This window comes from Crotalus tigris, unplaced genomic scaffold, assembly GCF_016545835.1.
Source record: "Crotalus tigris isolate CLP2741 ecotype Arizona unplaced genomic scaffold, ASM1654583v1 scf7180000017573.2180621, whole genome shotgun sequence".
Lineage (NCBI taxonomy): Eukaryota > Metazoa > Chordata > Lepidosauria > Squamata > Viperidae > Crotalus > Crotalus tigris.
In genome coordinates, this window is record NW_024096483.1 from 1,710,551 (window position 1) to 1,733,945 (window position 23,395).

Sequence of the window (23,395 nt, forward strand, 5' to 3'; positions counted from 1 at the left end):
CTCTGAAATTGCACAGGTGCCCAAGAGGCTACATGTGTTTGGCAGCCCTGATCTGGTAGCCCAAATAAAGAGTCTTGATGAAAGGAAAAATTCCAAGCACTTGTGATTTTTCTTGGAAATCAATGAAAACATCTCACAGGATGTATGATAGATTCCATAATGCTTTGACCATAGATGGGACAAGTTGCTATTAGTAGATCCGTCTGTTTATCCATCTGTTCATAAATCCAATCATATTAAGTAAACCAAGCAATACAGCATACAGGTTCTCAGCCGTGCCCATCTGAGGCTTCATGTGAAATTCTGAGTTGGATGGAATCCAGGACTATGGTTCCATAGCTTACATCCCATTGAAATGAATGGATGTGAGCAAAAAGGGCACAGCTTCATTTCCATAAAGTTGGCTTCAGCTCAAAGCAGTTTTCCTGGATTGTTTGTGCTTTTCACAGCATGAATTCTACATGTTTTATTTGAAAGTCAGATCAAACATGTAAAATTAGAGCACATCATTCTAGCTCTAAACGTAAGAGTGCTTGCATATGTATTCAATACATAAATTATTTCATTATTATTAATTTACATGGCTCAGATCATTTTTTTTTTTTTTTTAGGAAATCTATTTTCAAGTAAATGGATGACAATCAAGGCTAGTGGACTCTGCTGCACTTTCTTTGACCTCTCAGCTCCCAAATGACCCCCCCAAAGATGCGAGTCAGCAGATGTGGGGATGAATGGAGAAAAGAGAAATCAATATCATTGGCAGATGCCAGTTGGCCAGCATGGGTACTCGTGGATACAAATTCACATGTCATTGATTATAGCTTTTTGAGTTTGGTCCTGCCCATTCCAAAATGGACAGACTTTTGCAGAAACTGGCATTAAAAGTTAGGCTGCAAATGTTCATAGGTCCCACTCTAGAAGCCCTGTACAATGATCAAAAACTTGCGTTTATTCTTATAAATGATGTTTTTTCTTATTAGAATAAACAGAGTTCCATTCCAAATTTGGATTAAGGATTGGGATGCTATATGCCCCAGTCAGGATTCTCTAATTATGTTGGATTTTAATAACCTTGCAGCCAGCAGTGCCAGATCCAAGAAATCTAGTTTCCTCATTTGCAACTTAAATCAGTTCCAGAATGACCTAGTAGTAACCCTAGTACTCCCCCTTCTTGAGCACATCAGCTTTCTTTGCTCAAGCCCATATGTCACAAAATCTGCTAATCGTTCAGTAACAAAACTAGCTTCGGCTGTGTCATCCATCACTGAATCGAAGTGTGTAGATGTTGTTCTCCCTCCTCGATATCTGGGAAGGCAAGTTGATGTAAGAAGCTAGGCTTCAACAGCTACTGGATTATTTTGGGAAGAGCTGCCTGTATCTTAGGAGGCGGTAGATAATATATTTCAACAGCCAATTGGTGTCCTCAAAATATTTACCCCATCACTCAAATACAGACATTATATTTGTTAAGCAGCCAAGGCAGCAACAGTGATAGGATAACAAAGATTAAAGGATGCTCGTGATCACAAGTAAGGCTCAGTGCGAAGCTGATTACCTTAAAAATATTCTCTACTGAAAAAAGAAGTCCTCATAAAAACATATTTTTTTATGTCCATAGTGTGTGCTTACACCAGAGATAAAGAGATGCCAGGCAGCAGGTAGGAATCTGGACATAATATCACCATTGCTTGTTTATATGCTTGTTTTCAATAAATTACCATCCAATGACTTGCTTCAGAGCATCTCAGCAGCTTCCTTCTTTTATGTTCTTCTGCCAGTTGGGAGGTGAATGATTCTCCTTTTCAGTTTGTTTAGGATACCAGAAAAACAAAGTAAAATCTGGTTTAATTTCTTCTTTTTCCCCATTAACATTTATCATGAACCCAACACATTGGTAATTAAAAAACAAAACAAAACAAAAACAGGAATAACAAGCAGGCATTCCAGGCCCAATTCCCTGAGAAAAGTTGTTTTCCATTCCAGAGTTAAGTGTCAGTTATGTGATATCTATGGCAACATCCAGGTCAAGAATGAAACAAATTAAGGAAAATCAACTCCCTTCCTTCCCCTGTCCCATCTGAACTTGGTTGGCTTACAGTATATTTTGTAAAAATGGGCAGGAAATCCCAAAGTGTGAAGCTGGCTGTTCAGTGCAGTCCATCCTAGTTGCAGGATATGGAGAGTCACCACTTGCCTCGTCGGTTTCACTCTTGGACTAGTGGTTTTCTTCCTCCTAGGCTGGCTGGTGTGTGGCCGGCAGTCTCTTCTTCTTTTTCTGTATGGAATGCAGAAACTCTTCCGCTGCTCAGTCTTTCCTTGTAACTGCTGTTACTGTGCAACAGTTGGGGTCAAGCCAGTAGCACCCAACACGCCTCCACTGGGAACAGAGCCAGGTGTCCCTGCCTGCATGGAGGAGACAGGACTCATGGGTTCAGATCCACTGTGCACTCCCCCAAGCTGAGATTGCTGTAACTTTTTCTTGTTGATCTTCCTTTCTTTTGCCCGCCTATTTTGAAACCAGATTTTCACCTAGGGAAGGAAGACAGAGTTAGTGTTAATCATAGAGAGCTGAATATTTTCAGCTTCACAGTCCAGCTTACAACCATGAGTTCCTGATGTCTCCCAACCAAGTATTAACTAGGCCAGGGGTAGGCAACCTTGGCTCTTTTATGACTCATGGACTTCAATTCCCAGAATTCCTGTGCCAGCTATGCTCATGAAGTCCACGAGTCATAAAAGAGCCAAGGTTGCCTACCCCTGAACTAGGCCCAGGCAAGGTCAGGGAGATGCCACCAACTCTCAGGGCAGAGATTTATGTCCACTTCAGCTAATACTGCTTTGGATGGATTGTACTCATGTCTGTGAGTCTGGGCACAATGATGAGCTTTATCCATAATACTCCTATGCAAATTTACCTATAGAGTACAACAGGATTTTCTCCGAGTAAATATACAGAAGAGATTGGATTAGAAAAGCAAAGTTCTCCCTCCTACCCTTTTTTTTAGTGGAGATTTGGAGACAGAGGATAAACTTGTAATAAATTCCTGAGAATCTAAGCAGAAAGATCATTTATTTTTAGAAGGAAGGAGAAGGCCATCTTGTTTTCTTACAGGGAAGAAATTTATCCCTTTTGTTGTAAAATTAGAATACGAATTTTGTCTATTCTCTCAATCTGGCTAGCCTTAAGACAGTGTTTTTCAACCCCTGGCAGTTTTGAAATGCATGGATTTCAACTCCCAGAATTCCTAGCCAGCATGCTGGGGGATAGGGCTTTAATCAAATGTTCTAAGCTAAGGAACAGACTACTAGAAACTCAGAACTAAATGTTAGATGATGTATGATAACATCATCTTTAAAAAAATAGATAATAAATTGAGTGTTTTACACCAGAATCTGGGGATGTTGATCAAAGCAATGTAACTAATAGTAAATTATGCTTTTGTTCCATGCAGCATACTACTGTCCCATATATGATACTCCAAGATTACAGACAGGAACTCAGAACCTGAGCATTTCTCCATACAAAGCCTGCTTTTTAGCACTGAACTATGACTCTCCCTAGTTAAGCATTGCCAGATATAACTCAAGATACTGAGAATGTAAATGCAGCCTGTATGTGCATTTTTATAAGATTCAGTGCTATCAATCCAGTGAAGCTTGCTTCAGAACAATTATACATCACATAATTAGAATGCCTATGCGATCGAGATCTTAATTGTGAAGCTAAATGATTTACAAATCACAAACCTTACCACACAATTCTCTAGAACAAATAGTGCATGAGTTATCTGTGACTGCCTAAACAGGTGATTTTGAAACATACAGTAGGCTTCGTCTACCTATGACAGTAGACAGCATTTTGACAAACTTCAGCATGACCAAAAAAGGAATATGGTACCCCCCACCCCAATGTTTTTATATCATCGGCATATTCCAAAAAAAGCACCATGTTATACCTAAATATCCTGCTTACTGTCCTTCAACCAAAGCTGGGTTTCAAGCTCTACACTACTACAAAACAGATCAAAATGCTTCCAGGATCCACTGACATACGAAATATTTTTTTGTCCAGTCTTCAACTATATTAATGCCAACATCTAATAGGGACAAGGACTTTTCTTATTTGTGGGGAAAACTTCTGTAGGTTTAAGACTGAAAATAGTGTGCATTGCACATTTAATTTGCATTTAGAAAGGTTTCTTTACAGTGGTGATTTTATCAGAGTAGAAAGCTGGGGCCTTTTTGTGTTTTTCAGAGCAAGAGGAGAAAAAGGAAAGTAAAGACAGTTAAAATGAATTTTATTGGGGGAAAGTGTTTATTTCCCAAATTCAACAGTAGTAACAGCAAAATCTAAGGCACATTAGAGACTGGGGTTTTTTTAATACTCACCAAAACACCTGCGGGGGGGGGGGTGAGGGAAAGCAAAGCTACTAGTCATGTGGGAGCTGACTCAGAACAAATGCACCTCCAGGAATGCCAAGGACACCGGGAACAGGGGTGGTGCTCAGAAGTTAGAAATACAAGTCTATTGGACTTTGAAAATGAAGGGGTATGTGTGTGTGTGTGTGTGTTTTGCAATAACAACTAAGCAAGCAAAGGGTATGCTAAGATGTCTTCACTGATAACTAAGGAGATAAACAAAATCTGGCAGTGTTGGTATATAAAGGTGGTCAATAACCGGCTTTGTACAATAGATGCACTTGGACACTTGGATTTAAATTCAAATCTAAATGCAAACATTTAGGCATGCCTAGATTCCATGGAGATCAAAGAAACCTTAAACCCATCCCATTCAGTAAGATCTTTCCTCACGATATTTAGCACCTGGGGGCATTCAGAATATTTTGCATGTATTTTTTTAAAATGACCCTGCATTTTTTCCTCCCATTTGCACCCCTGTTACAGATGGGAGGATCAGAGGGATAACAGCTTAGCCCACACTGTAATGGGAAATGTGGAAATTGAACTAGAAATATTCTGGCTTACTGCTTATATACTTTTAAATTATTACACTAACTGGTATCATACACCGAGGACTTTTGCTATAATATGGAAGCAAATGCCTCTTCTGGTAATATACAGAGGGTAACTTCATGGCCCTGAGTTCATAGAACCAATCCTGACTCTTCTGAGATGACAGGAAAAGCACCCAAGAGTAGAGATCTTTGCATGAAATGAGGAAGAAGGACAGACACAATATGTAAAAATGTTATGTGTTTTTAGATTGCCCATGGTGTACTTAAGTTTTAATCCATGCAGGTTTTTTAAGTTTGTTTAAATTCAAGTGTTTAATGGCATCAATAGGAAATAGATAAAAACTACAAGGCACAATCTAGTTGCAAGCAAAGTGAAGAGAATTCCTAAACTGATATATATGTATGTATGTATGCATGCATGCATGCATGTATGTATGTATTATGCTGTCCTCACCAATAAGATGACTCCGGAAGGCTTACGAACAGGTAAATATAGAAACAATTAAAATTACAAGTATAATTATGCTATATAAAAACTACACACATCTTTATATAATCATCTGGCAATGAGATGGGTCGCATATGAATTTAATAAAATAAATAAAACAATACAGTATATGCCAGTCTTCAATCCATGTATTTTGATGCTGCAGATAAAAAAGACACAAGCAAGCATGGTGCATTTACTATATGCACATTTTCTATATTTAGTTCCTATGTTTGGAAAGCAAAGATACTTTGATTTGGGTGGAACTCACAGGTTTTTGTTTGCTCATCCTTTTTCAGGAATACCAATATCATCAATATCAACGTCCTGATGCAGCAAAGAATGACACAATTGGATAGGTGCTACACAACAACACTGAAGAAAGAAATTTAACAGAGTGTGCATCCTATTGCACATTATCCTTAATTTCATATGCTACTAAAATAATGTTTAGGATCAACCAAGAAAACCCTACATGTAAAGAGAAATGACAGATGTTCAAGCTGGCTTTAAAAGGCAAGAAATGAGAGATGCTGTTGCTGATGCAAGTTGTATCACTGAGAAAGCCAAACAATATAAAAATGAAACTGCCATGTTCTTTACTAACTTTAGAAAGGCCCTTGATTGCTTTGACCACGTCAAGCTGTAAAATAACCATAAGGAAATTAGGAATCCCAGAACATATCATTGTCCTTATGTAAAACCTATCCACAGGAAAAGAAGCCATGGCCCGGACAGAAGAAAGTAAAATAATCCGGCTCTAGGTAAACAAGGTACAAGTAGTCCTCGACTTACGACCACAATCAAGCCCAAAATTTCTGTTGCTAAGTGAGACATTTGTTAAGGGTTTTGCCCCATATTACCTTTCTTGCCATTGTTGTTAAGTGAATCATCACAGTTGCTAAGTTAGTAACATGGTTGTTAAGTGAGTCTGGTTTCCCCATTGACTTTTTCTTGTCAGAAGGTGGCAAAAGGTGATCACATGACCCCAGGACTCTGTAACTCCCATATATATGAGTCATTTGCCAAGCATCTGAATTTTGATAACATGACCCTGAGGATGCAAGAGTAATCTTCACTATGCAGAATCACTGAAACCGTAAATGATCTGCAACAGGGATGTCAAACTGCCAGCCCATGGGCCGGATGCATCATACTGAAACCACGCCCGCCCCATTGCTGGCAATGGGAAAAAAAAGTCATGATACATCGCGACACATCACGTGATATTGCAAGTTTGACGCCCATGATTTTCAAGCTCTAGTAATGAAAGCCAAGAGGTGCAGCAAAAAAATGAGAGTAAAATTAAATAGAATGATAGATCAAGCTAATGACTAAAGCAGGGGTAGGCAACCTTGGCTCTTTTATGACTCCTGGACTTCAACTCCCAGAATTCCTGAGCCAGCCATGCTGGCTCTGGAATTCTGGGAGTTAAAGTCCACGAGTTATAAAAGAGCCAAGGCTGCCTATCCCTGGACTAAAGGAACAACAACCAACTGGCAATGAAGATAGTGAAATGGTAGATAGATTCTGCATTTTAAAATCAACTATTAACAGCAAAATAACTAGCATTCAAAAATACTTCAGAGACAAGAATTTGCAGAGTAAAGTTATCCTAGAAAAGGTATTCAGACACCATGATGCCTATAAACATCAGAATCCTGCAACATTTTTCTTTATGGTGCTCAATGGAAACCAAAGCTGGAGTTGGAAGACAGGAAGTATTGGCACTTTTGAACACTGATGTTGAGAATACTCTTGAGAATATCATGGATAGCCAAGAAACAAACAAGTGGATCATAGAACAAATCATTCCAAAGTGTTCACTCAAATATCACTTGGCAAATGACCCGGTCTCTTATTATATTATAACCGAGGCACTCCCTTGAGAAGTCTATAAGGCATGCTGGGAAAGGAGAAAGGAAAGAGAAGAAGAGGATGATCAGCAGCAAGGTGGATGACTCAGTTACAGTGCTGATTGATACAGTATTGGAAGACCTGAAGGAGCAGATGGGGAGAGTTAATCCTGGAGAAGATCCATGTACTGTAAGTTAAGAATCAATACCAACGTGATGACAGATCATCCATCCATCCATCCATCCATCCATCCATCCATCCATCCACCCACCGATAGCAGGTTTTATTAAACTTCCTATATCTTCTGCTTGGGTCATAATTCAAGTCTTAGTATAAGCTGAAGAAAACCTACTTAATACAAAGAAATTATTCCCTAGTAAAAACAAAGTAAAAAATAAAGGCTGAGACAATGACAATTATTACTGCTCTAAATTACAGGGATTTCTTCCCCTCTTTTTGATGTTATTCCCCTAAAACCACATCTGTTAAAAAGAAAGTGATAGTGCCAACAATGACTCTGAACTGATGAATAATTAATTCTGCATATATTTAAAGGGACATTTATATCAATTGTGTCCATTTGAATCAACCTGATAGTTGCAACAGATTCTGGGTTATGGCTTGCAAAGTTTTGATTAAAATATCTAATTCATTTATTGGTAAATTTCCTTATACATATATAAAAGTATAAAAGTTATAAATCTTTAAGCTCTTCAAATACCTGAAAAGCACCTACAGTTTGTTACAGTACCTTAAATCTTCCTCATGCTGTGTGCATTTAAATTTGATTCTCAGGTTGGCCCTACCTTTAGGTTGAGCAAGAGGGAGTAACTGGACAGCAGGCTATATGTAGCCCTTAGACCCCTCCATTTTTCTGTGGCTTCTAGATCTTGCCAATAACATTTAATGGCAAACCACAATCACAATGACATTTTTTCCAGTGGCTTTCATTTGTCAGCAAAAGAAATAAGTTGTACAAGCCATCAATATGGCTTAAGACATGTAAGTAAACTTTTAATCACTCCCTCTCCCAAAACATGCAGAAGCAAACAAAAGCAAAATGCTTTTGTGCATGTTTCCTGTTGTGCAGTACCATGGAATCACTCCCCACTTTGATCCTGGTTCACTAAAAAAAAAAGTACAAAAGTGGAAAAGTATAATTCCAGATATAGAAAAATCTCAGTGTTCTGAAGTACCGGTAGGTTGATAATCTTAGGTGAAAGATCTTTTGCAATTTCTCATGATTTATGTTCATAGTTAGCTTTTGGAAAACAGAATATTCTGCTTGGATACCAATAATCAGATGTCTGTGTACATAGCATTCTCGTCCTTATCATATGGATGCTAACAAGAATATTATGCAGCATACAAAACTAGAAAAAGAATGGACAAAATGCCAAAACTAAGAACATGCTAGCTGACAATGTTGATGAAAAAAAAATAACTGTGGGTATTTTCCAGAAATATTAGGTTCTCCCAATCTAAATTTGGTATCTGAATCCCTCTCCCAAATTGTGATATTTCAATGAGGGGATAAAGATATATCCCAATATTATAGTTTAGAAGTGAGAATATTTTCATAGCTGGAAGTTGCATGTAATATTTTTTGGTATGGGGGGGCAGGATGATGCAAATGAGAGTAGGGGCAAACATTTTGGGGGTATGGGAGTCTTTGAGGTGTATGGGAAGAAGGTTACAGTCCTCCCTCTTCTTTTCATTAGATTAAGATTATTTTGAAGTATGTTCTAAATTTGTTAATGTTGATCATGGCAGGAATTATGCTACCAATTTCCAGCATATGGTGATTGAAAGTGGCTTTAGGACCTACGCCAATGGAGCTTGGCAGTCCATTTTAGCCCATTCTCATTCCAGGTCAGGCGTAGGGGTGCAGCCAAACTTGCTAAATTGTATTGAGTGAAGTTAAGACTGAAAAGATCCAGGTACAAATCCTTAGCTATGAAACTGGATCAATTAGCTGTTCGGGAAAGTGCTGGATTAAGAGAGATGCATTAGATAAACTTGGTATTTTTATGAACTTTGGGGATTGTGGTAATGAAATGGGAACGTTTTACACACAGCCTTCACCTTATGGGCAGAGAGAGAATTTATGAGATAAATGGCCTCTTCATCATCTATCTTCACCTAGAAATTTAATACTACTTGTACTAACTCTGGCTGAAATTAGAGACAAAAAGAGATTTTCATGGTTAAAAAGCAGACTCTTTATAATGAAGCTTTGTGCCTGGTGACACGACTTTATGAGTAAATTAACATATTTTTCAGCACCTGGAGGCTACCAAGTCAGGAAAGCTGTTTAAAACCAAGCACTAGTTCATTGCACAATAAGCATCTCTTTTCCATTTAGAGGATGCCCAACAACTGCAACCAACAGTATAATCCTGGGTCTCTGACAAATATTTCTATGTGATAACCCTTTTTTATTTTACAAAAAGGACAGAAGCTGGGTAGCAGAGCACTTATTCTGCATAAGAAATGCATTCTTGAAATTTCCACTATAGGCTGGATAGAACTGGTTTCCCAAACTCTGGACAGCTGTCTATCATCCTACAGTGACTCTGAGTAAATTAAAGTGGTATTTTTTCCCATTCTTAAAACACCCTTTGTTTCATACTGAAAGGGACATTAATTTACATATTCTTAAAAGACGGGTGCCCTGTTTAATACAAACACTTTGGTGTATTATGTGTATTTATTACTGTAAACAAAAGTAAGATCAGGAATATTTACTGAAAGAAGGGAGGGAGGTTAAATACAGAGTGGGGAAGTTTGGAAACATTACACAGAGCAGTCTTACTTGTCTCTCTGACAATCCCAGTGTGGCTGCTAGCTCAGCTTTTCTCCGAATGGTGATGTAACGGCTATAGTGAAACTCCTTCTCCAACTCAAGTCGCTGGTGATCTGTGTAGACCACTCGGTACTTGTCTTTCGTCCTGGTTTTCACTGGGAAAAGAGACATAAGTGAGTTGAAGAAAGCTCATTGGCAGCATCATATTTAAATGCTCACTTCTGAAGTTATATAACCAGAGCTTAGGCTATACATAAAATGCCAACTAGCTTCCAGCAATGAAGAGTTTCTGAACACAGTGGGAAAAGAAGGAAATCTCCTTTAGAATATAATCAAATTCCAAATAAGATTTAGATCTTTCCTCTCAGTTTCCAAAATTCAGCTGCCAATTATTTTCACCACCTCCCACTCCAACAAGTTATGGAAGGATTCTCCTTTTCTTTTCTAGTTTAAACTTACTAAACCCTTAAATGTCTGTCTCAAAGAGGAAGTGATTTTCAAACAATGAGTGCTTGTAAAAAGAAAGCAGCTGCTGGATTTATGGCCACCAAACCAAACACATCCACATAAGCCAGTGTGTTGGAGGGTGGGTTGCACTTTGATTTGTGGGTGTATATTGTAACTGGGCCTGTTATGATCAGTGCTTAGAATTAAAAGCAATTTCTCCTTGAACATGTGCTTTAAAAAGCAGCTTTCTGTGTGGATGATATACACATTGCAGTCCTAATGAATATGCACTCTTAAGTAATTCTGAACGTAAGGTAAAAGACTTAAGTGCATGTTAGTTAATTTACAAGATACCTTTGAGACATTCCCTTGTATGCATAAGATCTGCTGAAATGAGTTGCATATGGGAGCTTGGCAATTAATTTCAACAGGGTTTGGGCACAATCCTGCTAAATTATATTTGTGGTGTAGAATATGTCAAGCAACTAGTACAACCATTCAAAATTGTATCAATTTACATTAACATTTTTTTTCAACTTAGAATGAAGATCTAAGCGATTCAGAAATATTTATTTCTAAGTCAAGTTAGTATTTGTATACATTTGTATTTCTTTGGGTGCAAGTTCTGATTTTCCACATAGAGAATGGTAACTTGGATTACCATATGCAGGTAAGCCTTTATTTATAATTGTTCATTTAGTGACAGTTCAAAGTTACAACGGCACTGAAAAAAGTGATATGACCATTTTTCACACTTAACGACTGTTGCAGCATCCCCATGGTCATATGATCAAAATTCAGATGCTTGGCAAGTGACTCATATTTATGGCAATTGCAGCATCCCAGGGTCACGTGATCACCTTTTGCAACCTTCTGACAAGCAAAGTCAATGGGGAAGCCAGATTCACTTTACAAACATGTTACTAAATATTAACAAATGCAATGATTCACTTAACAATTGTGACAAAAAAATCATAAAATGGGGCAAACTCATTTAACAAATGTTTCACTTAGCAACATAAATTTTGGGTTCAATTGTGGTCGTAACTCTAGGACTACCTGTATACATGGATAAACATGTTAGCCAAATAATCATCTTAAAAATAACCTTCAATCTGGAAACCTATGGGTTTGATTAGTTAACAAGCTATATGTTGACAACAGTCCAGCAACTCCAGTTAGATGAGAACACAGATGAGAAATTGTCAGCTTTGAACAAAGAATCTGTAAGCACATCATGCCAATTTGGAGGATAAAACATATGAAGAACGATTGCAGGAATTCAATATATCTAGTTTAATGAAAAGAAGGACTGGGGTGACATGAGAACAGTGTTCCAATATTTAAGGGGTTGCCACAAAGAAGAGGGGATCAATCTATTCTCCAAAGCACCTAAGGGCAGGACAAAAGGCAATGGATGGAAACTAATCAAGGAGAAAGCCAACCTAGAACTAAGCAGAAATTTCTTGACAGTTAGAACAAGTGGAATGACTTGTCTCCAGAAACTGTGGGTTCTCCAACACTGGAGATTTTTAAGAAGTGATACCATTTGTCTGAAATGGTACAGTATAGGGTTTCCTGCTTGAGCAGGGGGTTGGACTAGAAGATCTCCAAGGTCCCTTCCAACTGTTATTCTGTTATACTATTAATTCTTGAACAACTATACTAATTTTTGCTCCATTTCTTGGCACAAGTGCTGTTATGAATCTTTAAAGCTCTTTATAGTTTAGATCTAGGATATATGGGAATTTGAAAAACTCTCCACTTCTGTATTAATGTTGTCTATACACTGAAATCATTCCTGGTGATTTTTTGTTCCCCAGAGTAGATTAGAGCTCCCTGTTGGGGATGATATCCAGCTATCTGGGATTGTCTTGGAGTCACAATTTTCTTTAATCTTGAAGCAAAATGAATTTGCTTAACTCTGCAGTAATTCCTATTCTGTTTGTTTATTCTTACAGATGCTTGGATTAGCATTGAGCAGCAATAACATTTTGACATCAGATCCTGCCCCAAAGATTGTTCAGGTTGCCCAGAAAAAAATATTATTTGAAAGATATTTTCTAAGTATAATAGTAGTAGAAGAAACAATGATGAAATAAAATGATTGATGATGCTTCCCTCATTCATATCAATGGTCATAAAATCTTCACTTCTTTCTAATCATTCTAGCTGGGGGTATCCACACCATCCATAGCAAACGGACTCTCTTTTTAACAGTTTGGACAATCTACCTTTCAGAGTGCCATTATCAGGCTCTTACTCCAGTTGATCTTAAAGAATATAAAATCTTTCATTTCAATATAGTCACTTAGAGATGTGGCACCAAAAAGCCATTTCAGTTCACAGGAAGAACTGAAGAAGGCCAAGAAATAAAAAGGGGGAGGTAGGTCGTTTGGAAATCCTTGCTAGAACTTCCTTTCTCAACCTGCTGATCCAGCAATTTGAACTTCATGTGTTTTGACAACAGCTGCAGCAGTTACCCTAAGAGAGTTTTCCATTATGTTTTTCTCTCTCTTTGTGCTGGACTGATGAGTCTAAAATCCTTCCTGGAGTAATCTTTTTTAAAAAACAAAACTGGCTGAGATCCTTGGGAGAGGCCAAGTAGTCAATCCGGAAGCTTTGCAGTCTTTTCTTTTACCTTCCTCTAAGGCCGGTTTAAGAGGAAAGGAAAGAATTGCCAGCCCCTGGTTTTTCCCCCGGCTAACTCCAGCACCGCGGCCCCGAGACTCTTCTCTTGTTTCGGGGTCCCCGGATTCTCTTCCAGTATTTCTTTCCCCTTGGTTTCCGCCTCCCCGCCCAGCCAAGATCAGAGGGCCCGTCCGGGAGGCCCTGTGGGTTCAGGCCCAGACTGGCTCGACTGGGCCAATCAAACCAGGCCTCAAAGCGCCGCTGGTGTAACTCCGCCGAGCCGAATGGGCGCTCCGGGGACACCAGCCGCCGAGCTGAAGAAGGCCGGCCGCCAGGTCCGTCTGAGCCAAGCGCCAGCTCCCCGCATCGCAACCCCGCGGACTTAGGCCTAGGCGGCGCTATCACCTCCCATCTAATTGTTTTTTTGGGGGGAGGGGCTCGGTAAGCCTCGCCTGGGAAGAATTGGGAGCGATTCCTCCTAAGAGGAATATGGGAATGGAAACTGTTTTCCACCCTGTCGAATTACGGAGGGGGGGGGTCCGCGCTTTTAAGAAAGGAGGGTTGTGCCGGGTCTCTCCAGGATATAATTCAGGATTTAAAATACTTGGGTCTATATTTTTCACTCAAAGACATTAAGAAAGGTTTGGCAAAACAGGGTGACCCCAAGAGTTGTATTTTGGTTTCCATGCTCTCTGTTTGCTGAGCTCTTTATAATAAGTAATATTATATAATACATTACAATATTATAATAATGAATAATATGATGAAAACAGTTTTTCCAACGAGGGGGAAATTGAAGTCCCATTGGTCAAGATTCCCATCCCATTTAGCCAAATTGTTTGAAAATGGGGGATTAAGGAGATGATCCCAAAATGTGATCTGCACCTCCTGAGATTTTAAGCCATAAAGGGGGTGGGGGTGGGATGGAATCACCTGATCATTGTTTTTCTTTCTCCTTTCATATGTACTATATACATTTTCTATTCGGGTACATTTCTTAAACACTGTAGTACCATAATTTTTATATCTGTGCAATAACTCTAAATATACATCTTCACACCGCAGAAAAACTTCAGCCCTGGCACCCTTTTTATATGATATTACATCACACTTTTTAGATGATACACAATACATAACAGTGATGAGGTCATTGTAATATTGATATTAAAACAATGGAGGAATTGTAGAATCTATAATATGTTCATAAAAATCATGACAAGCCTTTGGCACTTGATCTCTCTGTACAAGAGTTTTGGAAAACAAATGATTTCTGACTACTTAAAAATATAGGTTCCTACTTTTGAATGGACATGTTTTCTTTTTTCTCAAAATAAGTAAAGGCTATTGTGCTTTTTAAATAGCTGCGTATAACAAGCTCCAACTGAAATGAAAGTATTTTTTACTGATGGTGGGAGAGATCCTTTGCTTTGGGATATTTTGTCTGGTAGGACAGAGCATGCAAAAAGGGGAGGAAAAGCCAATGTGACCTGGACTGGACTTCAGGTCTCATCTCCCATAGTTGACCAGGCCAGAAGCTGTTAATGGGAGATTCAAATCAGTCCATTTCTGGAAGATCAGAATTTTGCTTTAACAAGATGGATAAAAAGATAGAGAATATATAAAACTATCCAGACCAGGAGAGGAAGAAATCAACTGGATCGCAGAGTGAATCTAAAAGGAACTAATAATTTAGGATTTCTTAAACATTTTAAAGAAGACTGAAGATAAAAACAAATTCTATGAGTCTCTTTTGTATGTATTTACATTTAAAAGTAAACAATCCATTTTACAGAGATTCTTTTTTTTCTTTTAGCCAAGCATATGAATGCCTTTTGAGAAATAAATTTCAAATGAATCAAGTGAGTTTTTATTATAAGGAAATAGGTATCATAGTTGTTCTCTTTTGCTTTGTTTGGCTATTCAGAACTGAGGCTGGCTAAATGCTGTTTCACTTTAAAAGATAAAATATTTCAAAACTATTACAACTATTTTTAAATACAAAATATGAAATGCACACAATATATAATATTCATACATTTGGTTGCAGCAAGGAGTATATGTATATGTATATATATTGTTTGTATCTGTGGGTGTATGCATATGATATGCATTTGTGTACATGCTATTCAATATGATGCTTTTGAGTTTTATGACTCTTAAGGACAACCACTATATGATTTGTAGGGGATGACTCCATAAACATCAAGCAGTTTATTGGGGTAGAAATCTGAAGGGAATGGATCCCTTTCTCTGTTGATCTGCCAGGGAAAGGGATTTTGTGATCTAACCAGAACCAGCCCTCTACATTCATAGCACCCCTCCCCACGTCTTCTGCCTAAAACAAAGGAGAGGCAGGTCTGGAAAGGGCGTGATATATTTCAGTATTGACTGTGAAAGTCTGTCTTCGGCTGTCTTCCATTCTCTTCTTTTCCGGGGAGGGAAAAGTAGAAAACAATGGTGAGGAAAGGTATAGATCAAAGCAAGATGAGTTTCTACTCCCAGTAGGGAGGGATGGGGGGGCTGCCCAGGAGGAAAGTCCGGGCTCCAAGCAGCGCCACTGTTATCATCACAAAGGGTGCCTGGACCTCCCCCCAGCCATCTTTTGTGAGCATCTTCCATCACTACAGTCCTAAGTGCACTTCTGTAGGGTGAATCCTACCAATCCAAATAAGGGGGAACATTAGTGGGCCTCTAACCAGGGTATTAAATCACATTGGCCTTCTTTCCATGACCCAGCTCTCCTTCATCTGAGAAGAAAATACCATCTCATCCAGTTAAGCGGAAGTAATACTCATTCCCATTTTGCCAAGGACACCTTCCTGGACTGGATGCCATGGGTTTTGGAAGGGAAGCCATCCCAGTTCAGTGCAGGCACTCACCACCACCACCACCACCACCACCACCACCAAGACTGGGGAGAGGAAGAAAGGAGAAAGATTGGGGAGTAAGACAAAGTGAATCATAATTACAACGGTTTTGATTAAGTCCAACAATGCCTTTCAAAGGTGCAGAGTTGCTTGTCAACTGGGCAGATGCCCAAGTCTGACAATCACTTGCAAATGAGATCAGGTCTAAGGGAGAATCTCTAGAGCAGCAAGTAGGCACAGAAACCTTTCATTTTCGACTCTCTGCAACCGCCTAAGAGGACTTCAATTTCCTAGAAGGGAAATCCCGAAGAATAAAGGGGCAACGAACTTAAGAAAAACCAGTCCCTGGATTCAAGCCCGCCCAGGACTGCAACTAGAGAAAACAAGAGACAAGTTGGAGGTTTCATCAAGTGTCCGGTCGTTCCTCTTGCGAGGCGAAAATCCTTCAAGAGTGGCCCAGCAAGGGCGGAGGGCAAGGCGTCTTACCGAGGCCCAGAAGCCAGACCCGCAGCTGGGAAGCGGACAGACAGGAGATGTCTCCTGTCTCAGCGGCTTTGGAAAGCCCTCTGTCCGAATTGTTCCTTTCTCCAAGAGTGGGAACAGGAACAAGGGCGGTTTAAAACAAGGAACAACCACAGGACTGTCAGCAGGGCGCCCTGCGAGGTGCAGCAGCCGCCGGAGCTGCGAGGGGAATCTAAAGGCATGCTCTCGGCGTGTCAGAAACCAATAGAAAGCTCACCGCACAGTCACCGATGATTTATTGGACTGTAATTGGTTATAAAAAAAAAAAATCTTGTAAGTGGCTGTAACCAGGCCTCCAGGCTTCGCTTCCCCTGACGTCCGACGTCAGCCTCACCGGAACTAGCGCTCCGGACAATCGCCCCTAAGCAACCTTTCCTCGCGGAGTGGGGAGTGGGGAATAAGACTCGTCGTTTGTCTCAGGGTACCCAGGACCCCCTTCCGTATAAGCCAGGGGTTCTCAACCTTGGCAACTTTAAGACTTTGCTGGCTGAGGAATTCTGGGAGTTGAAGTCCACAAGTCTTAAAGTTGCCAAGGTTGAGAACCCCTGGTATAAGCCAAGCTTTCGTTCACTTCAGCGGTGCGCCTGGGCCTGAGAGAGAGAGAGGTTGGCACAGACCTTGTTTTAGACAAAAGGTCGTATTTGGGGCGGTTCGCCAACTTTTATCTGCAGGAAAGAAAGAATTTGACGGAAGAGTATTCCGGCAAGGCGGAATATTGGACCCCCCACCCCACCCCCCCCAAGGCGGGTAGAGCCAAAGTGGGAGACCACCACACCAAAGCGGACGATGCTCCTTAGTTGTCCTGGATTACAACCCCCATCGTCCGTAGGCAGGAGTGACGAATGCCAGCCACGGTCGACCAAGAACTAGAGAGACTCCGACTGGAAAGCTAATTCAGGGCTCCTCGCCAGGTGAGACAACCAGGCGGGGGAAGTTCTCTGGCCGGCAAATCTCGGGAAGCTTTCTGCGCACAAACCTCACGGGTGTTTGTTACTGGGGTTCTCAACCTTGGCAACTTTAAGACTTGTGGACTTCAACTCCCAGAATTCCTCAGCCAGCTTTGCTGGCTGAGGATTTCTGGGAGTTGAAGTCCACAAGTCTTAAAGTTGTCAAGGTTGAGAACCCCTGAAATTTCTAGGAAAAGCAGCCCAAACCCACCCGTTTTGGAGGACTCCTTTCAGCGGATGCTGCTATTGGCTTCATCTCGAGGTTGGTTCTGGAGGAAGGTGTCTCTTGCTTCGCTCGAATTTCTACGTGCTGCACGCCTTGAACTTTGCAGAGAGAGCAAGTTCCACATTTTATTCATGTTTCTTTAGTTAAATGTTTAGGAGGACGGGATCGAGGAGGCATTTTGATCACGCGCCTGCACGCAAATGAACCTTCTATTCAAGCAATTCTGCCCATCTCTGTGTGCGTTTGTGTGTGCACGCATACGCACTCCTATATAATGTAAGGACAGAATATTAGTCAGAATCCCGAGCTTATTGGAACTATACAGAGTAACCGATTCTCCCAGTTTTAGGGCGCTTTCAAAAATACGGCCTACATGCATGTGGGATAAATATTCTGATCTTTCCTTTCATTTTCGCCATTAAAAGATACTGAACCCGCATGCAGGGAAACAAACAACGTTGGCTGCAAAAACTAGGGTGGGAAATCAACTTAACTTGCTTAGAAATAAATTCAAATCAGAATTGGAAGATGAGGAATTCTTTTTCGGGTAGTCCCATGCAGATTTATATGCTGTGGATTGTCAAGGAACCTTCTTTTAAAACATGGCTCGAGGTTCTGTGCAAAAGAATCGATCCCAGTTCTCATTGGAATCCAACTCTTAGATACGGATACTGTGATTAATATTAAATCTGCATCGGACTACCCGAAAAAGAATTCCTCATCTTCCAATTCTGATCTGAATTTATTTTTAAGCAAGTCAAGTTGATTTCCCACCCTGGTTTGCAGTCAACACTGTTTTGTTTCCCTGCACGCGGGTTTAGTATCTTTTAAGGCCGAAAATGAAAGGAAAGATCCGAATATTTATCCCACATCCACAAGATTTTAGCTCTCGCCCTATCCCAGTTCTAGAATCATTCAAAAGTCTCTCTAGTTTCCCACGGCGAAAAGCACATCTGGAGAAGTCGGGGCGGGACAACTGAAACGAAGCAGGGGGCCTCTGAAAATGGTTTCACGTATCTCTGCGGCAGTGCCCCGGGTCCAAACATCGTAAGTGAGAAACCGTTTAGGCCCGTCCTGCTCCCGGGTTCGATCCTTGCTCCCGGAAGGATAATAGGCGCTATCTGTCAAAATCTCGACAGATTGCCACGTTCTCGGCAGCCCTTGTAGCGCCTCGCACCGAGGTTTCTTTCAGGCTTCTTCAGCCTGCTCCCACCCTGTCACCTCCCGTCGCTTCTGGACCCTGCGAAACTGCCCAAATTCCATTGGCCTAAAAATATATGGACTCTGTAGTCCGGTGTCTTGAATGACAAACGACCGGAGGGAGAACAGCCTCGTCCTGCCTGTTTTCCATGTCTACCGTTGTTCTTCCGGCTCTCGTTCAGCTCCGGAGGGGCCACTACACTTTCCAGAGCAAACGGTTGTCTATTATAGCAACAGGCACTTGGGAAAAGAAAGCGAATTTCTAGGGGAGCCTGCTAAGATTCCCCGAGCTTTGTTTAGGAGGTGCCTGTGAAGACTGGCCTGTACTTAAAACGCGGAATTGTAATAGCACGAGCTCTTGAAGTGCTTTGTGCCCCGTGAAACCTCCTGAACGCGCCCTGCTGAGACCGAGGGGGCCTTAGACGAAGCTGAAAGTCGCCACTTGCCCCCTTAGTGCTGGACCCTTTCGAAGCCCCGGAAGATGTTCTCTCCGTTGCCACGGAATAGCTTTGCTGGGAAGGGCACTCTCCGTGCATTTTTGTTGGCTTGGACAAGATGCCCTGCCGATAGCTGACTTCAGTTTGGCATTTTTTATTTTTATTTTAAAGAAGGGGCTGGAAACGGCCAGCCGAGTAAGCCAATTCCAAAGCCACTGACGGAGCTGAAAGGGTTGGAGGAAGTCGACAGATCCAAGCTGATCCGGGATTGTTGGGCGAACTAGCGGACGTCTTGGAGCATCAGATGCAGCTAGAATCGAAAGAGAATCTCCACCCGTTTCCTCGCCCGCCCCCCCCCCGGGCAGGTAACGCTGCACCGGGGCTGGCCGAGGGGTCCAAAAGAATCACAAAGCGATCCATGGGCCTTTCCCTATGGATAGCCTTGGGAATATTCAACTCTGGGAAAGGCGGGATCCTATTCCTCGTTTCCGTGCTTGTCTCTAACCGGCGCTCGTAGATTCTGTAGTGTGGAAGTTGCAGTGCTCATTCAAATTCCAAACAAACAAATCAAACTTTCTTTTGCAGATTGTTCTCTGCTCCTCTCTCCCGTCTTTTTTTTTTTTTTTTTTTTGCTAAATTTGTGGCCGATCAGGCAGCTTAGCCTAAGAATGGGGTCCGTATAAACGGCAAAAAGAGCGAACTTCGCATTCGCCCCTCTGTGAAGCGGCGCTCTCTGTAAGCTCAGCCACCTATTTGCCCTGAAGAATCAGAAGCAGCTTGGTTTCAGTGGGAGTTGTGATTTCCAGGCCGGTGTGAAAAACTTTGCAATTACAATTGCCCTGTGAAGCTTTCCGACGAAATGCCGCTCGAGGCTTCTCGAGCAATAAATAGAAAGGGGGGGGGCACTTCCTCAGAAATAATCGTAGGATTAGGACTCGTTATAGAAGAAATAAAGCACAAATACTCTTAATAGAGACATCCTTCCAGTTCCTCGCACTCATTTTATGTCAAGGCATTTTCTCCCCCCCCCTTCTCTTTTTTCCCATTTCATCACCCACATACACACCTTTGAAATCAATGGCTCAACAAACGGCGACAATATGTAAAGAAATCCAAATGGAAATTAATGTATATTTTCACTGAGTTCAACTGTCTTGAATGACAAAACACAAACGCACACACACGGTTGATGGACTTGGGTATGTCCAGCTTAACGAAGAGAAGGACGAGGGGGGACATGAGAGCAGTGTTCCAATATCTCAGGGGCTGCCACAAAGAAGAGGGAGTCAAGCTATTCTCCAAAGCGCCTGAAGGCAGGACAAGAAGCAACGGGTGGAAACTAATCAAGGAGAGAAGCAACCTAGAACTAAGGAGAAACTTCCTGACAGTGAGAACAATTAACCAGTGGAACAACCTGCCTCCAGAAGCGGCGAATGCTCCAACACTGGAAGTTTTTAAGAAGAGACTGGACAGCCATTTGTCCGAAACGGTATAGGGTTTCCTGCCTGAGCAGGGGGTTGGACTAGATGACCTCCAAGGTCCCTCCCAACTTTATTATTATTACACCCACGAGTCTATCCGAAACTTTCAAACCTGGAATGGTAGTTTGGATGGAGCCCCTCCAGGTATGGGAATAAAGGTGGAGTCGAGACCAGAGCCCCTTCGCCCAACCCCTCCCAGGAAGAAAGGCTGGCCAGGAGTTGCGAGGCATTCGGGCAGGAGCTCTTTCTTTTAAGTGGGCCGGGTGGGCATGAAGGAAGCTGGGCGCTCAAAGCAAACACGTGCACGCGTCACGCACCAAACGATCGAACTCTGACTGCGGCGACGGTCAGCCTTGCCGCATCCTCGATTCCCTGCCAAGCAGGTTCTGGAGAGTTGACTTTTTTTCTCTCTCTTTATCGGGGAGAACCGGGACAGCAGGGCTCGTGTCGCCCAAAGAAAGCAGGCGGTCGACCGGCGCTTTTTATTTTAAAGCCACGGACCCCGAAGCCGATCAACACCGCCGCGCTAGTGGAAGCGCCGGGTCTCGTAACTCTGGAATCGGTCAGCTCAGCCCCCGCCGGCTCTCTTCGCCTTCTCCCCTTCGCCTTTGGAGGCCGGGAGCGCCCTGGCCCCAGGGGATCGGAGCTGGTGCAGAGGGCCCTGGCCGCTGCCTCCCTTCCCGGGCCGAGAGGCAAAAGGCCAGGCGGGCTCCCGGCACTTCTCCTCGGAACGCCTCACCTTCCCTCTCTCTCCCCCCCACCCCCCCACCCAGCCTGCCAGCCCTTTCCGCCTTACCGGGTCCCCCCGCCGTGGGTTTCCTCATCCAGTCGCAGAAGTTCCGCAGCTGGCCGCCAGGGGAGAGAGGATCCGAACCGAGCGGCGGGTGGAGAGGCTGCATCAGCCCCGCCGAAGGGGGGACCCCGCAGGGGGGCGCCGGAGGTCCCTGGGAGGGGTGGTGCGGGTGCGGGAGGTAGTCTCCGGCGGGGCCGTAGGCCAAGCCGGTCGGGCTGGGTCCGTGCAAGGCGCCGGCGGTCGCCGTCCCCGGGGCGCCCGCCTGCCCATAGCCGTTCCAGTCGTCTCGCAGGGGCGTGCCGTAGGCGGCCGGCCAGGGCGAGCCCGGCGACTGAGCGTTGTCCAGTCCGATCCCGGCGGGCACATGGTAGGCGCCGTAGTCCGGGTACTGCGGGGAGCCCAGGAAGTTTTGCGCGGCGGTCAAGTTGAGCCCCCCCGCGTGGCGCACCGAGCCGGGGTACATGGAGGGGCTCTCTTTCTCCAGCAGGTAGCTCACGTACATGGTGGTCCGAGGCGAGCGGCGCTTCTCTGCATGCTGCTGCGGGAAGAGTCGGGGGAAGGGGGCGGACCGGCGATGGGGACCGGCTGAGCCGAACTGGGCTGCGGCTGCGGCTGCCCCGGCCTTAGGGCTGCGGCTTCCTCGGAGCGCAAAGACGCGGCGCGCCGGCTTCGGAGGCTCAGGCAACCGGCACCGTCGGGAGCTGCGGAGGATGAGCGATTCTTGAGGCGGCTCTCTTGGAAATGGCCAGGCCAGGCCCACGACCCGAGGCAGGTGACGTGGAGAGAGGGAGGAGGGAGGGAGGGGAAAAGGGAGCCGAGAGACAGAGAAAGAGAGAGGGGGGGGGCAGGCGGGCAGGCACCGGGGCCGCCGCGCTGCTCCTCGCCCCCCAAGGAAGATTTGCATTTAAAAGGATAAGCGAGAGGGCAGCGACCCGACCACAATAACATAGCCAAGCATTTATTGTTTAAGAGCTTCCTTCTTCCATTGCAACCTGGTGCACTTTAACCTCCAATCACAGGTTCAAAGGACTGAATCCGAAGGACTTGCAAAAGAGAAAGCAGCTGGGGGGGGGGGCGGCGGCAGGGGGGGTCAGTTAAGGAAGGATAAGGTGGGAATGGAAACTCAGTCGGGAGGTCTGAGGAAAAATGAGTGAGGGAGGCGCGCTTGGGTATATCTGTGCGTCTGTGTGGGTGACACTTGCAACCCCCCCAAATAACCAACCCCCCCCCCGAAGATATTGGGGGAGACTGAGGGATTGAGGGAGAGAGAGAAAACCCCAAAAGCCACCAGCTCTGGAAAAGAATTTGAAGAGGGAATCTGATAGACCAGCTAACCCGTATCTCGTTGCTTTCAAGGGAAAGTTTGCCAGCACCTATTCTCCACTTCAAAGGGGGCTTGCTTAGAGCCTTGCGGGGGATTCTTCTCCGCCTCTTAAAAGCACTTCTTCAAATTTTAAAGCCACTTGCTCATTAATAATCATCTGCCAGGCCCCAGTTACAAAAAAATACCCGATAAGTGAATTTCGAACGTTAACAGGCTTATCTTAATTTTTTTAGGGGTTTGTCATTACGCCAAGAAAGTTATTTCTTTTCTCCCCTTATCGGGCTGCCACCCTGAACGCCTGTAAGAAAGTCCTTGGACGGCAAGAAAAACTGAAGCTCGGTTCTAGTGCCTGGAAAATGGGGAAATGGTTTCCACCTTAGGGCAGAGCTGATTT

The 23,395-nt window shown here is 43.2% G+C and overlaps 1 protein-coding gene across 1 annotated transcript; it reads right to left on the reverse strand.

The window, feature by feature from the left end:
* Positions 1-593: 593 nt before the first annotated feature.
* Positions 594-22,659, reverse strand: CDX2 (caudal type homeobox 2). Its single transcript, XM_039356790.1, has 3 exons — positions 21,681-22,659; positions 10,136-10,281; positions 594-2,529 (listed from the first exon to the last, which is right to left on the reverse strand). The coding sequence occupies exons 1-3, from the start codon at positions 22,579-22,581 to the stop codon at positions 2,329-2,331; spliced, it is 1,248 nt and encodes a 415-aa protein (XP_039212724.1). The 5' UTR covers positions 22,582-22,659; the 3' UTR covers positions 594-2,328.
* Positions 22,660-23,395: the final 736 nt, after the last annotated feature.